Source organism: Panthera onca, chromosome A1 (genome assembly GCF_046562875.1).
Source record: "Panthera onca isolate mPanOnc1 chromosome A1, mPanOnc1 haplotype 2, whole genome shotgun sequence".
In the NCBI taxonomy this organism is placed as follows: domain Eukaryota; kingdom Metazoa; phylum Chordata; class Mammalia; order Carnivora; family Felidae; genus Panthera; species Panthera onca.
Genome location: NC_138339.1, coordinates 49,107,957 through 49,120,892, shown reverse-complemented (window position 1 = coordinate 49,120,892; position 12,936 = coordinate 49,107,957). Strand labels below are relative to the sequence as shown.

General features: G+C 44.9%; 1 protein-coding gene across 1 annotated transcript in view; it reads left to right on the top strand.

The window, feature by feature from the left end:
* ADAM19 (ADAM metallopeptidase domain 19) overlaps positions 1-12,936 on the top strand; it is an 82,849-nt gene that overhangs the window by 62,917 nt on the left and 6,996 nt on the right. Inside the window, exons 12-21 of the mRNA XM_060634847.3 lie at positions 1,236-1,413; positions 3,878-3,967; positions 6,144-6,339; positions 7,525-7,633; positions 8,950-9,154; positions 9,892-9,969; positions 10,104-10,212; positions 11,288-11,432; positions 12,264-12,348; positions 12,669-12,893. Coding sequence (XP_060490830.1) covers positions 1,236-1,413; positions 3,878-3,967; positions 6,144-6,339; positions 7,525-7,633; positions 8,950-9,154; positions 9,892-9,969; positions 10,104-10,212; positions 11,288-11,432; positions 12,264-12,348; positions 12,669-12,893 — 1,420 coding nt within the window. The remainder of the gene's footprint in view (positions 1-1,235; positions 1,414-3,877; positions 3,968-6,143; positions 6,340-7,524; positions 7,634-8,949; positions 9,155-9,891; positions 9,970-10,103; positions 10,213-11,287; positions 11,433-12,263; positions 12,349-12,668; positions 12,894-12,936) is intronic.

Sequence of the window (12,936 nt, the reverse complement as noted above, 5' to 3'; positions counted from 1 at the left end):
GGAAATGCAGTTTTCTTGGAGTTTCATTGCCAGTGTTTGTCCGTCACTTCTTAGCTGTGACATACAAAGGATGATGTTGACATGCAGGATACAACTCCATGGGTCATGCTCAAATCCCTAAGAGCTCATGGTTAAGTTTATCCCTTTCTCAATCTAAAAAGCATATTTGTAGTCATATGGTTGAGAGTTATATTAATTATGACTTTAATTCATTTTTAAACTATATGCAAATATACTACTAAAGTAGTTTAAAAACTACTAAAGTAGTTTAAAAACTGTTGGCAACAAATTCCTTGTGACACAGCTGACAACTGAAGGGGACCCTCCACTGTTTAACTTTTTTTTTTTTTTTTTAATGTTTTTATTTATTTTGAGACAGAGAGAGGCAGAGCATGAACAGGGGAGGGTCAGAGAGAGAGGGAGACACAGAATCCAAAGCAGGCTCCAGGCTCTGAGCTGTCAGCACAGAGCCTGACGCGGGGCTCGAACTCACAGACCGTGAGATCATGACCTGAGCCAAAGTCGGACGCCTAACTGACTGAGCCACCCAGGCGCCCCAAGCTTTTAATTGGTTTGGAGAATTAGATAACTCTTCCTTTAGACTCACATTGTGGTACTGACCTGCCACTAGAGAATATATGACTTCTGATTCTTTTTTTCCAATAGCAGGACTCAGAACCTTTCATGATCTTGTGGTAAAAACTATCCATTTGTGGATTGGCTGGTTGAGTTTGGAGTGTTGCCCTGCATCCTTAGAATAGAGGTCATCAGATCACTGACCTAATGAAGAAATCTAACCCATGATCTTGGCCTTTTTTGGTTTGGTCTTTTGTCCCAAGAAAATCTCCGGTTAATATCAGCTTTAGGAAAAATTTGAGTTGGCTAGTATTTTATTCAGCTCTAAGGCTCAGACCTATTGTAACACATTCATAACCCTTTATTTATTTCAACCCCTTCCTACAAAGGGCAGAAATCGCTGCTTCTGATTCTCAAATACCTCCTCCATGCACAGTGAGGGGGAAAAAAAAGAACATTATGGGGTGGTTAATATTTCTTAATGCTTAGAAAAAATTGTAAGATAATGTATCAGTGATGTTCTGAGGGAACAGAATGCATGTAGGAGACTATAGGGGTCTGAGTCTAGGTGGAATCAGCCTTATGGGCAGCAGGATTAACACTGTTCTGGCTGCTTGATGCCCAGATTCCCAACTAACTCCACCCTTATTCTCTGCCAGGCACCCCTTTCCAAGAGTGTTCAATAGATGCAACAGGAAGGAGCTGGACAGGTATCTACAGTCAGGCGGTGGGATGTGTCTCTCCAATATGCCAGACACCAGGACGCTGTATGGAGGCCGGAGGTGTGGGAATGGGTACCTGGAAGATGGGGAAGAATGTGACTGTGGGGAGGAAGAGGTAAGGTGTCTTCGTAGTGCTAGTGGGAAGGGAAGAATGTTCATTGGTTTTAAATCTTAAAGTCAAAGAGAATGCAACTGAACACTTCTTAGTCATAGGCATCTCCCACATACACATGGCTATCAAAGACCCTATCACAAATAAGATGTGGAAAGTAAGCTTTCAATAGGGACCATTTATGTAGACTCTCTCAGTTTGAGGTTGGCACTGTTGGTGTCCAAGTCAGGGTGGAGTTCTTCCTGTGAGAGTGTGGTCTAACCAAAACCCATAATCTCCCCAGTAGAGTTACAGATGGCCTCCTTGGTCCTCCAGCTGCACGGAATTTCTTCTGGAGACCACATAGCTGGATATATGAACTTGAACCTGGGCTTTGAGGTTGCTTAAAATAACAAGCTTGCACTTGCTAAATTCTCATTATGTACTGTGTATCCTGAAGAAGAGGTAATTGAAAGGAGATGTAGGAAGTACCGTTAGGTCTGGAAAGGGCTTCTAGGAGGAAGAAGGAACAGAACTGTTTGTGTATGGGCTCGTTCCTTCCTTCTGATCTTCCAGATGAGTCGAGGGCATGCAGCATAGCTCTATCATTTTTGGCAGATGTGTGTTGTTCTGCAAAAAGCAGAACTGGATACTTTCATGTCTATTTTTTGAAGGATGAAATATGTACGTTAACATATGCAAAACAGTAAAGTGTGGAGGGGAGACTGAGGGTGTGTGTAAGACTGATTTTATAGCCTTCTCTATGGTTTGATTTTTGTTCTTAACGTCAGCACGTAACTTTCATAATAAATCAAGAATTAGTTAAAGGCTCTGCCACTCTCACCACCATAGTTCAAAGAGATCAGTCCAGACCCATCAGAAAGGAGGGAGTTGCCCCTCTCCATCATCATGGAGGGTCTAGTGGGGTTGAGGAACAGTCCATGAGTGTGCTCAGCCACTTGGCTTATGTTCAGAGCAGCTGCTTATTCAGCAAATATTTACTGAGTGTGGGATACTATGTTGGGTGCTAGGGATAGGATGGATAGCAAAAATAGATGTGGTTCCTGTCCTTGTGGAACACATCGTCTATTGGAGGAAACACACACTGACCAAATAATTGCGAAAGTGTATGAGTACAATCCGTGCTAAGGGCTTAGGAGGGCCAATGCCATTGTGCTGTGAGCACTTGCAGTATGAGAGGAGCTGCTCTACTCAGGTAGGAGTGTGACTTCTGGAGTTACTAAGGAGGACAAGGAGAGAAGGCACATTTCAGCTAGAGGAGGAAGCATGCCCTGAAGCGGGAGAAGCACAGTCTGCCTGGGGCCCAGGATGGTAGGAGATTAATGGAAGGAAAGTGTCCTTATTCCTTCTCCTAGGGAAACAAGCAGATGGGCCTTGTAGTCAGGCATGGGATGCATGCCTCCAACATGCTACACCTGGACCATTATGGTTATGATATGGTTCATAAGCATGGGACAAACCCCAGGCAGACATGGCTTGAATTCAGCTTCAGCACTTGCCGGGTGTGTGCCTTGACCAGCCATAGGACCTGTCTGAGCTGCATTTCCCCGTCTATGAATTGGGAGCAATCCTGCCTCACAAGGCTGTGATGGACCTGTGCATATGGAGCCTGGCACATTGTCAAGAAATGGTTTAGAATAGGCCTATGAACATAGTAGGAGTGGGATAAGGACACTTAGAGTCATTGGGGTGTCTCATCATCTTTTTAAGTCTCATGCTATACATCAGCAAATCAGGACCCATAAGGCAAGAAGGAAGAGAGGAGAACATGGAACCCCTGGAGATCTTCTTTCCCAGAAAGGTCTGGGCCAGTGCGGGTTGAGGAAGAGCTGCAGATAGTGAGAGAAGTCTGAGGAAGCAGGCCCCAGGACTGACATAAACTGTGTTCGGAAGTTGTTCCCGCATGCCCTTGCTTTTGATGGCCATTTTTTAAATGGGATTAAAGCCCCTGGGAATGTGTGGGGACACAGGGGGCAGCAATAGAAGACAGGGTCTCTGACTGTTCTATTGGGGATGAGAAAAATCTCAGTATTCCTATGTAGTATAAGTTTATGCTACAAATCATGTTTTTGAAGATTATAGGATTTCAGGAAGAAATGTACATATTGTATTACGTTAAAAAGCAGTATGGATACTAGGATTTTGCAAAATAAGTATGTATCTATATATGTGAAAGGGAAAAGGCCTGGGTAAATATTCACACTCAAAATGTAGTTGTGTCTGAGTTGTGATGTTATTGATGATTATGCATTTGTGTATTTTCTGTGATCAGTATACATTGCCTTCATGATAAACTTATAAAGTGAAATTATTGGTAAAGACTTTCTGGGGAGCTTGGGCCCCAGGGGCATATGGGGGAGGGGTGAGGAAATGTGGGAGGTGGGTGAGAGGCCTCACCCCACCCTGACCCCTGTTTCCCTGCCCTGCTGTCCCCGAGGCTCATGGCCACTCCCCTTTGCCTCCTTAGGAATGTAACAACCCTTGCTGCAATGCCTCTAATTGCACCCTGAGAGAAGGCGCGGAGTGTGCCCACGGTGCCTGCTGTCACCAGTGTAAGGTAGGAGGTCCTCCCCACTGCCCCCTGCCCGGGGTTCTGACCGGACAGCCCAGTGCTCTGCTGGGAGCTGGTGGCCAGAATTCAGCCTCCATGGTGGGGAAGTGATGGCATCAAAGTTTCAGAAACATGGAGCTGGGATGCCACTTGGTCCAAGTTTACCATTTCCTTTGCCATGCCTCACTGGGTTCAAATCAGCTCAGAGGGCTGTACCACCTGGAAGATGGGAGATTTTTCTTCAAAAAATAAGTGTCCAGGGGGTGCCTGCGTGGCTCAGTTGGTTAAGTGTCTGACCCTTGATTTCAGCTCAGGTCATGATCTCTCAGTTGGTGAGATCAAGCCCTGGCTCAAGCTCTGCACTGGCAATGTGGAGCCTGCTTGGGATTGTCTATCTCCCTCTCTCTCTGCCTCTCTCTCTCAAAATAAGTAAACTTAAGAAAAAAGACACACTTAAAGTGAATATTTATAATGTCGCAGAAATATTAATGTGTTTGGTTATAAAGTATAACCCCAGGCCCTGCTGGAGGTTATATAATATACATATGTAATGAAGGCATGTATATACATATACTTACATGTGTATGTACATATGTGTTATGTCTGCTTTCTGAAATCTGAGGAGTCTGAGCCCATCTGGCCCCAAAGTTTCAGCTAGGAATTGTGGACTTAATGTTTCCACTTACCAGTTGCTAAGTGCTCATTATGTGCTAGATGCTGTTCAAGTGCTCTATTTGAATGCATTCATTCTAACAATCCCATGAGAAAGTTATTATCCCCATTTACTCTGTCCTAGCCCAGAGAGGTTAAGTAGCTGCCCCAGGTCCCACTGCTGATTAAGGAGCTGGTATTTGAATCTAGGCAGGCTGGCTCCAGGTGGGTCCTCTCCATCTCCATCCTGCTCCTTGGTGGTAGAGATTTGTCCTGCGTCTTCCTCCTCCACACACGGCCAGTGCCGACCCTTGCAGCTGAGGCTCCATGCTTTTGCCAAGCTGCTCAGCTGGGCCCATTCTCTGCCTTCTCTCTCCCCTGTGTGGGGTCGCCTGGAAGTAGGGAGGGCATTATTCTCAGATGCACCTTTCCTTGCAGGCCTGGGGAAACTCACCATTAGGTTTGACTCTAGAGTAGACCTGGTGTCTCCCCATGGAGGTTGTGCTGGGCGGGGGCCCTTTGAGTCTTGGACGTTGGCTTGAAGAATAAGTATGTATGGACAGTGCCCATTCAGTTTGAGTCTCAGAAAGGATTCTCTGGAGAGAAGCGTGTGCAGAAAGATGAGGCTTAGAGTCTGAGACCTTCAGTCCAAGCTCTGGTAATGCAATTTGGTGGCAGCCTACTAACCATCTGAGTCTAGGCACATTATCTGACCACCCAGTGGAAGGGAAGCTGAAAAATTCAAAGGGAAGCTGGAAACTTAGTCTTTACCATTTGCCCAAGGTGTGCTATTGATTGGGTTATTTTATCTTCAGAAAGAGGCAAATAGCAGCTTCTGCCTCATGGATATTGTGAGGATCACATAGGATAAGTATGTGTAACTTAGCCCAGTGCTTGGCTCCATAATGGGGATATATTATTGCTAAAGTGCTTTGTAAACTCAGAGATGTTGTGAATACTAGCTTAGTGTATGTATGTGCATGTGTGGACACACATTTGTGTGTATATATTAGTGGGCCTGGCTCTTCAGCCACTTACTACCCATTAGACTTTTGATACATTGCTTAACCTCATCTGCCTCAGGTTTCATCATCTGTAAAATAGGGATAATTATATCATATTACCTAGGACTCTCATGAAAAGTAAATGAGGGAATATTTGTACTGGGCACTTACATGGGAGCTCCATAAAAGTAGCTGTTATTAGTAAAGCAGTTTACTTAGTAAACTGTAAATTGTCGCATATATATTATTCTTATCTACTTCTTTTTTTTTTCTTATCTACTTCTTAAAACTTAGAAGAGAAAATGAGCTAGCATTTGTGAAAACACCATGAAAACTCTGAGTCGTTATTCATATTGTAAGGCTGATGATGATGATTTGAGCTAACGAGGTCATGCAAAATAACGGTCTCTGGAATAATGGAAATGGGGAATTGTGTTCCATAAAAGTGATGCTCACGAATCCTTTGCTGTAGGGTTGAGGGCCTGTGGGAAATTGACTGTTTTTTCCCCTCTCCTTCCTCGGTCCAGCTGCTGGCCCCTGGGACCCTGTGCCGTGAACAGGCACGGCAGTGTGATCTCCCAGAATTCTGCACGGGCAAGTCTCCCCAATGCCCCACCAACTTCTACCAGATGGACGGCACTCCCTGTGAGGGCGGCCAGGCCTACTGCTACAATGGCATGTGCCTCACCTACCAGGAGCAGTGCCAGCAGTTGTGGGGGCCTGGTAAGGACTCTCCTACAGAGAATGTCCCTCCTCCTGCCTCACCACTTCCAAGCCAGCCTCCCCCTTCATGCCCTCAGCATAGCTTAGATCCTTGGTTTCAAAATCGCATCTCTAGATACTCCCTTTTTATTTCCCCTTGACTCAGGGTAGGCTTTCAGAGACAGTGGACAGTGTTCTTCCTAGTTCCTTGATGCTTTAAATTCTCATAGTGGGTAAATGCGTAAGAACAAACCAACAGAAGAATGCGCAGATCATGGAGACAGAAAAGGAAATGCAAATGACCCTTAGCTATGAAAAGATATTTAACCTCACTCATATTAAGCAGATTATAACTACTATGAAATGAGATTTTTCATATATCAGATTGACAAAGACTGAAAAATTAACATAATTATTTAATTAATTAAATTAATTTAATAATTATTATGTACCATACAACCGGACCAATCTATTCTGCTACTTAAGAGTATATCCTACACTTCTATTTGCACATGTATGTGAAGATAAGTTTATAAGGATATTCACTGCAACATTGTTAGTAATAGCAATAGCAACCTATATATCCTCCAGTAGGGACCAATTAAGTCTGGTACATCCCTGTAGTGGAACCCTATGCAGCTGAATGAAAGAAAGAGGCAACTCTGTATGTACTGAATAAACCCATTTCGTACAATAGGTTAAGTGAAAAAAACATTGCTGCCATTTTTAATTACATAGATATCTCTGGAAGATACACAAGATAGATACAAGATAGAAGATACATTGTTAATTGTGATGGCTTCTCCAGGTTGTGGGGAAGTAGGAGCTGGAATGGCTAGTTAGAAATATCAAGACATGCTTTATTTCTTTATAATTTTGTGCGTATATTACCTATTTTAAAATCTAAAATGGAACAGGGCTTTTTAATTAGTCAGTAGGTTTAGCACACAAACCGCCCACAGGTATACAATCTCAGTAAGGTATAAAGAATTGATATAACATCCTTTTCTATGGGTAGGTCTTGATGAGAAGTTGGGGGTGGAATAACCTGATGGGGATACAGGAAGAAAAAGCTCAACATTCCCTCCCCCCCAAAAAATGTTCTTAACTTCATGATTTTACCAAGGGCTAGCTTTTTACCTTAAGGGGCTTCTGACTTCTCCTAAAGTTGGCTAGTGTGCTGATAAATGTTTCTTGCCCACCCAGGAGCCCGGCCCGCTCCCGATCTCTGCTTTGAGAAGGTGAATGTGGCAGGGGACACCTTTGGAAACTGCGGGAAGGACATGAATGGGGAACACAAGAAGTGCAACATGAGGTGATGACCATAGGGCTGACCCCATAAGATGAGGAGTGACAGAGCAGTTTCTGTTCTGTCCTCACTCCTGTCCACCTCAGCCACTTGGGTCTTTAAGTAAATTGTCAGAGTCAGACAGCTGTTCCAGGCCTGTTCTTGGATGATATACCATTCAGCCTAAGGAAGTCAAAGGGAGGGTATCAATGGCAGTGCTTCCTAGAAAGCTGGTCAGACTTCCTTTTGGGTCCTTCTTACAGTTGAGCAGGGAATCAGCTCTCTTGGGTCATTTCTGTGGAATGCTAATAATACCCTCATCTGAATACCCTGTCATTCATTTCCTTCCTTCCTTCCTTCCTTCCTTCCTTCCTTCCTTCCTTCAACCAACTATCCACCTAATCCTCCATCCATCCATCCATCCATCCATCTGTTGAAGGTTTGCTGTGTACCAGATACTATGCTGAGTACATGGAACTTTTAATAAATGATACTGTATGATAATGGAATGTGGAGAGAGCCACCCAATCTGGTCTTAGTAGGTCAAGGTGGTGTCCCAAGGGAAACTGTGCTTAAGCTGAAATCTGGAGAAATTATCCAGTTGAACAAGATAAGGATTTGTGCTGGTACGAGGGAGAGTAGATAGATGAGTAGAGGAAAACTGGTGTGAAAAGCAGCTGATAACAGTTTGTTATAGTTCAAGTACAATGTTGGGGTACAGTGGAGAGGGAGCTACTGAGAAACAAACCTGGACAGTTGAGCAGGGAGACCAGATCATGAAAAGCCTTGAATGCATGACTAGGGGAATTTGGACTTTAGCTTGAGAGGAGTTTGGAAATTAGACACCAGTGGAGGCAAGGCTGAAAGCAGGGAGATCAGTTTCTTGCTGTCCAGGTGACAAAATGATGGAGGTGTGATTTGGGGTAAATATATATGAGGGAGGATTGACAGGGCTTGGGAATTACTTGAATGCAGGAGTGAGGGAGAATGGGGAGTGGGAATGACACCAGGCTTCTGGCTGTAGCTCCTGGATGCAGGGGGGTGGGTGGAGCATAAGGGGCAGGTTGCTCAGGTAAGGCAGTTGTCCTTGCAGTAAAGAGGACTTCCCAAGGCCAGCTCTCTGGCACAGATCTGCTTGGGGACAAGGATCTAATTTTCTATCCTTAGTCTAAGTTCATATGAGATCTCTCCTGCTGGGTCCCTAGGGCACACTCATTGCTCCTCGGCCCCTCCCCTATCCATGCCTGCTCTCCTGAGCAATGAAAGATTGAAGCTCTTCTGTCCCCCAGTTCTTCCCCTCCTCTGATTCTACCTCCTTCCCTCCCCCTCTCTCTTGGGCTCAGAGATGCCAAGTGTGGGAAGATCCAGTGTCAGAGTTCTGAGGCCCGGCCCCTGGAGTCCAATGCAGTGCCCATTGACACCACCATCATCTTGAACGGGAGGCAGATCCGATGCCGGGGCACCCATGTCTACCGTGGTCCTGAGGAGGAGGGGGACATGCTGGACCCGGGCCTGGTGATGACCGGGACCAAGTGTGGCTACAACCATGTGAGTCCCAGTCTCACTCAAGGGAGAGGGGAGTGACTGAGAGATGTGAGCTCTGGAGGAAAGGTGCCTGGGCTCAAATCCCAGCTTCCCAGCCTCTCTGTGTCTCCATGGCTTCCATTATAAGACATGTCAGTAATAGCATGACCCACCCCAGAGAACTGTTGTAAGGATTAAATGAGATAATCCCTGTAAACCACTTAGAAGGGCTAGCTGTTATCACTTTTGTCCTCATCATGAATTATTATATGACTTAAGAAATGGACTTGACTCTAATCCAGGAGCCTTGGGAAGATAAAGGCACCTATCTCAGAGTTAACTGAGAAGGAAATTAGAAAAAACACGTGAAGCATTTATTTGGTATAGCACAGAGTAGACTGCTGTCACCATCATTATTTTTAAGGACAATATTAAAATTAATGCATATTAATATACACTTAAGTAATTAACATATAACCAACATATTAATATAGAATGTAATAACATCTATTTGTTATATTAAATATAATGTCTTAATATAATGTTTATTATTTTCTCCCTCATCATAAAACTAATAGCAGAATTTAGTTAACTATCATCCTGTCCTTGGTTTTTAGGTCATTTTCAATTTTTCAGTGTAATAACCTGAAGTGAGTTGCATTTTCGAGTCCCATATGTCCTAAGTGTAAAACCCCCATCTCCTGATTGCTAACCAGTGTGCCTTCTGTGGCACTGACAGTTTGGTTTCCTCCTCAATACAGATTTGCTTCGAGGGGCAGTGCAGGAACACCTCCTTCTTTGAAACGGAAGGCTGTGGGAAGAAGTGCAATGGCCATGGGGTGCGTGTGCCCCGGGGGATTCCTGGGTTCCCCTGCACTGATGTCCACTGGGGCGGGGCGGGGGTGGGGGGCAGGCCCTAGAGGAGGCTGGACCTCTCCAGGGTGCTGACACCTGTGCCCTTCCCTCACTTCAGGTTTGCAACAACAACCAGAACTGCCACTGCTTCCGAGGCTGGGCCCCACCCTTCTGCAACACCCCCGGCCAGGGGGGCAGCATCGACAGTGGGCCCATGCCCCCTGAGAGTGAGTGCCTGGCCTGCTCAGAGCCTCTGCCCATTTTTGTGAGGTTGGGTGGGTGGCCTGTTGTAGAGAAAGAATGAGTCAGCTCCATTATCCTGATTTTGTAGACGAAGGAACACAAAAGAAGAGCCAAGTGGGAGAGTGGCTGAGGCTGGCAGCCTGCTGTCTCTCATGTCAGGGGCTCATGTCAGTTGCTCTTTCTCTATCATTTCTACTGAGGAGAGCAACACTGCTTGGTTGAAAGAGAGATTGAGACAGATCAGAGGTTATTGAATGATCTCATCTAGTTTTGGATAGTGGAGTGACAACCTGTCCTTCTCAGCCACATAAAAACAATCATGAACCTGGGGCACATTGTAATGGTTCAGATTCCCTGGATGAATAAGCTTCAAATGGAGAAACAGACAACCAGAAAAATGTACTACAGTTTTTAGTGTAAACCACAGAGATTCTAGCCCTTTGGTTTTCAAGCTTTTTTTTTTTTTTTTTTTTAATACCAAAGTACTTTTGTGTGAACAAAATCTCTTAGAGAAGAAACTCTAGTTTATAAAACAGACAAAAGTAGTGTGTCTGTACATTTAAATTGTACATTTAAATGTACATTGTACATTTAAATTTGTAATTTGTGACAATTGAGGCAGCTTTGATGAAACCAAATATGAAATTGTGGATTATCCATGAGACTTTTAGTCCTAGGTTGGTCTCAGCCTCTCAGCATCTGGGGTTGGTTGCTTTGTGTCCAGAAAAACCATGATTCAGGCTAAAAGCTAGTGGTAAATAATAATAGAACTTGAACTCCTTGCCTCAAAAGGAACTTTTAAATTAAACAGAAGTGTCTGGAGAAGCTTCACTATGAGGTCTGCACAAAGCAAGTTGACCTGGCTGTTTAAGCTAATATTAGCGGTTTCCTAGGGGTACATAATGTGTGTGTGTTTATTATACTTCTTAAGTTAAAATAAATAATACAAATTAAGTGCAAATAAAATATCTGAAGAAGAATCAGGAATACAGTGTTTGAATTCCACTGCTGCAGCCCAAATAGCTTCTAAATTTCTAATTTGGGTTCTCTTTCTGGAAGGTGCTGGTCCTGTGATAGCCGGAGTGTTCACGGCCGTATTTGTGCTGGCATTCCTTATGCTGATGTACCACTACTGTAAACAGAACAACAAACTGGGCCAGCTCAAGCCTCTAGCCCTCCCTTCCAAGTTGAGGCAACAGTTCAGGTATGATGGGGTGCCATGAAGGACTTGGGTCCATTGATGGACCATAAAGCTTTCTGTAAGCAGAACCGGGTAAAAACAACTGGTGATAGTGGGTCTAAATCAGGGAAGGCAAATGAGCAGTACATGCCGCCATCTTCCCTTCTGCCTTGCTTCGCCAATGTGGCAAACATTACTAATTGATCTTACTCTAAGTATTCTCTACTGGTTGTCACTTCAGAATCCTTTTCATCAGACTGCCCCTAACCAATTCAAGTTGAAATGTAAAATGAAGTCTGTTTGCCATCTTTTTTTAAATTGATTTGATTTCCATTTTAAAGAGCAGGAAACTGAGGCAATACAGGTGGACTAACCTAAGTCAGTCCCGGCGGGAGGGGGGGGGGGGGGGCGGGGCGCTGGATATCGACTCAAGACAAAGGCTTTCTTTTCCTCCCAGTGATTCATTCTTTTGGATCCTGGGGATGTGTAGTTTTTGAGTCCCCTATTAAATTATACTTTTCATGGAAGGATTTAAAATCCCAAGTCTTTCTGGATCTATGCCTGAAGGGAATTGGTTGATGGCTGGTGACATCCTTGTGTCTCCTTGAGGGAGCAAGTTCTTAAAAGGGTAAAGAGAAGGTGATGAGGAAAACTCTGTTTTGTAAGGGGCAACTCTTTACATGAGAGTTCTCCACTGGCCACACAGTGTCTCCATATGTAGGGAGTCTTCACTTCTCCAGAGAAGACTTGGGGAGATTTAGCTGCTTGCTGGACTATTCTGGGCCAGAGGGAACTCAGGCAGTGACCCTTGATGAACATTTCCCCTTTTCCTTCTCCCCCATTCCTTGTTACCAGTTGTCCCTTCAGGGTGTCTCAGAACAGTGGAACTGGCCATGCTAACCCAACGTTTAAGTTGCAGACTCCCCAGGGCAAGCGAAAGGTAAGGGCTCTGCACCATTGAATTTTGCCGCTTTTCCTTTATCCTTCAGTACCCTGCTGGATTTTCCTAAGGCTCTGTGGGCCTGTGGGATTGGTAAAAAAGCCAAACTTGGCTTGAGAGAGATTCAGTTGGTTCCGACATCCCCTAATGACTTTAAAGATTGTACCTGACCTCTGGGAACCTGGAGATTTGGCAGGTCAGCATGTCCTTCCTTTGGTCTCTGGTCTTCTCAGTGAGACACACAGGGACACCCTTCCTTGAGTTTTTTCAGTATCTTGAGGGCTCCTGTTTCTCAGACATTCCTTGTCTTATGCATACAGGTGACCAATACCCCTGAAACCCCACGGAAGCCCTCCCAACCTCCTCCTCGGCCCCCTCCAGACTATCTTCATGGTGGATCCCCACCTGCACCATTGCCAATGCACCTCAGCAGGGCTGCTAGGAGCTCCCCAGGGGCCGGGTCCCAAGTAGAGAGGAAAGAGTCATCCAGGAGGCCTCCTCCCAGCCGGCCAGTTCCCCCGGCACCAAATTGCATCCTCTCCCAGGTAAGCAGATTCTCAGCAATGCTGTTTTCAAGGCCACCGGCAG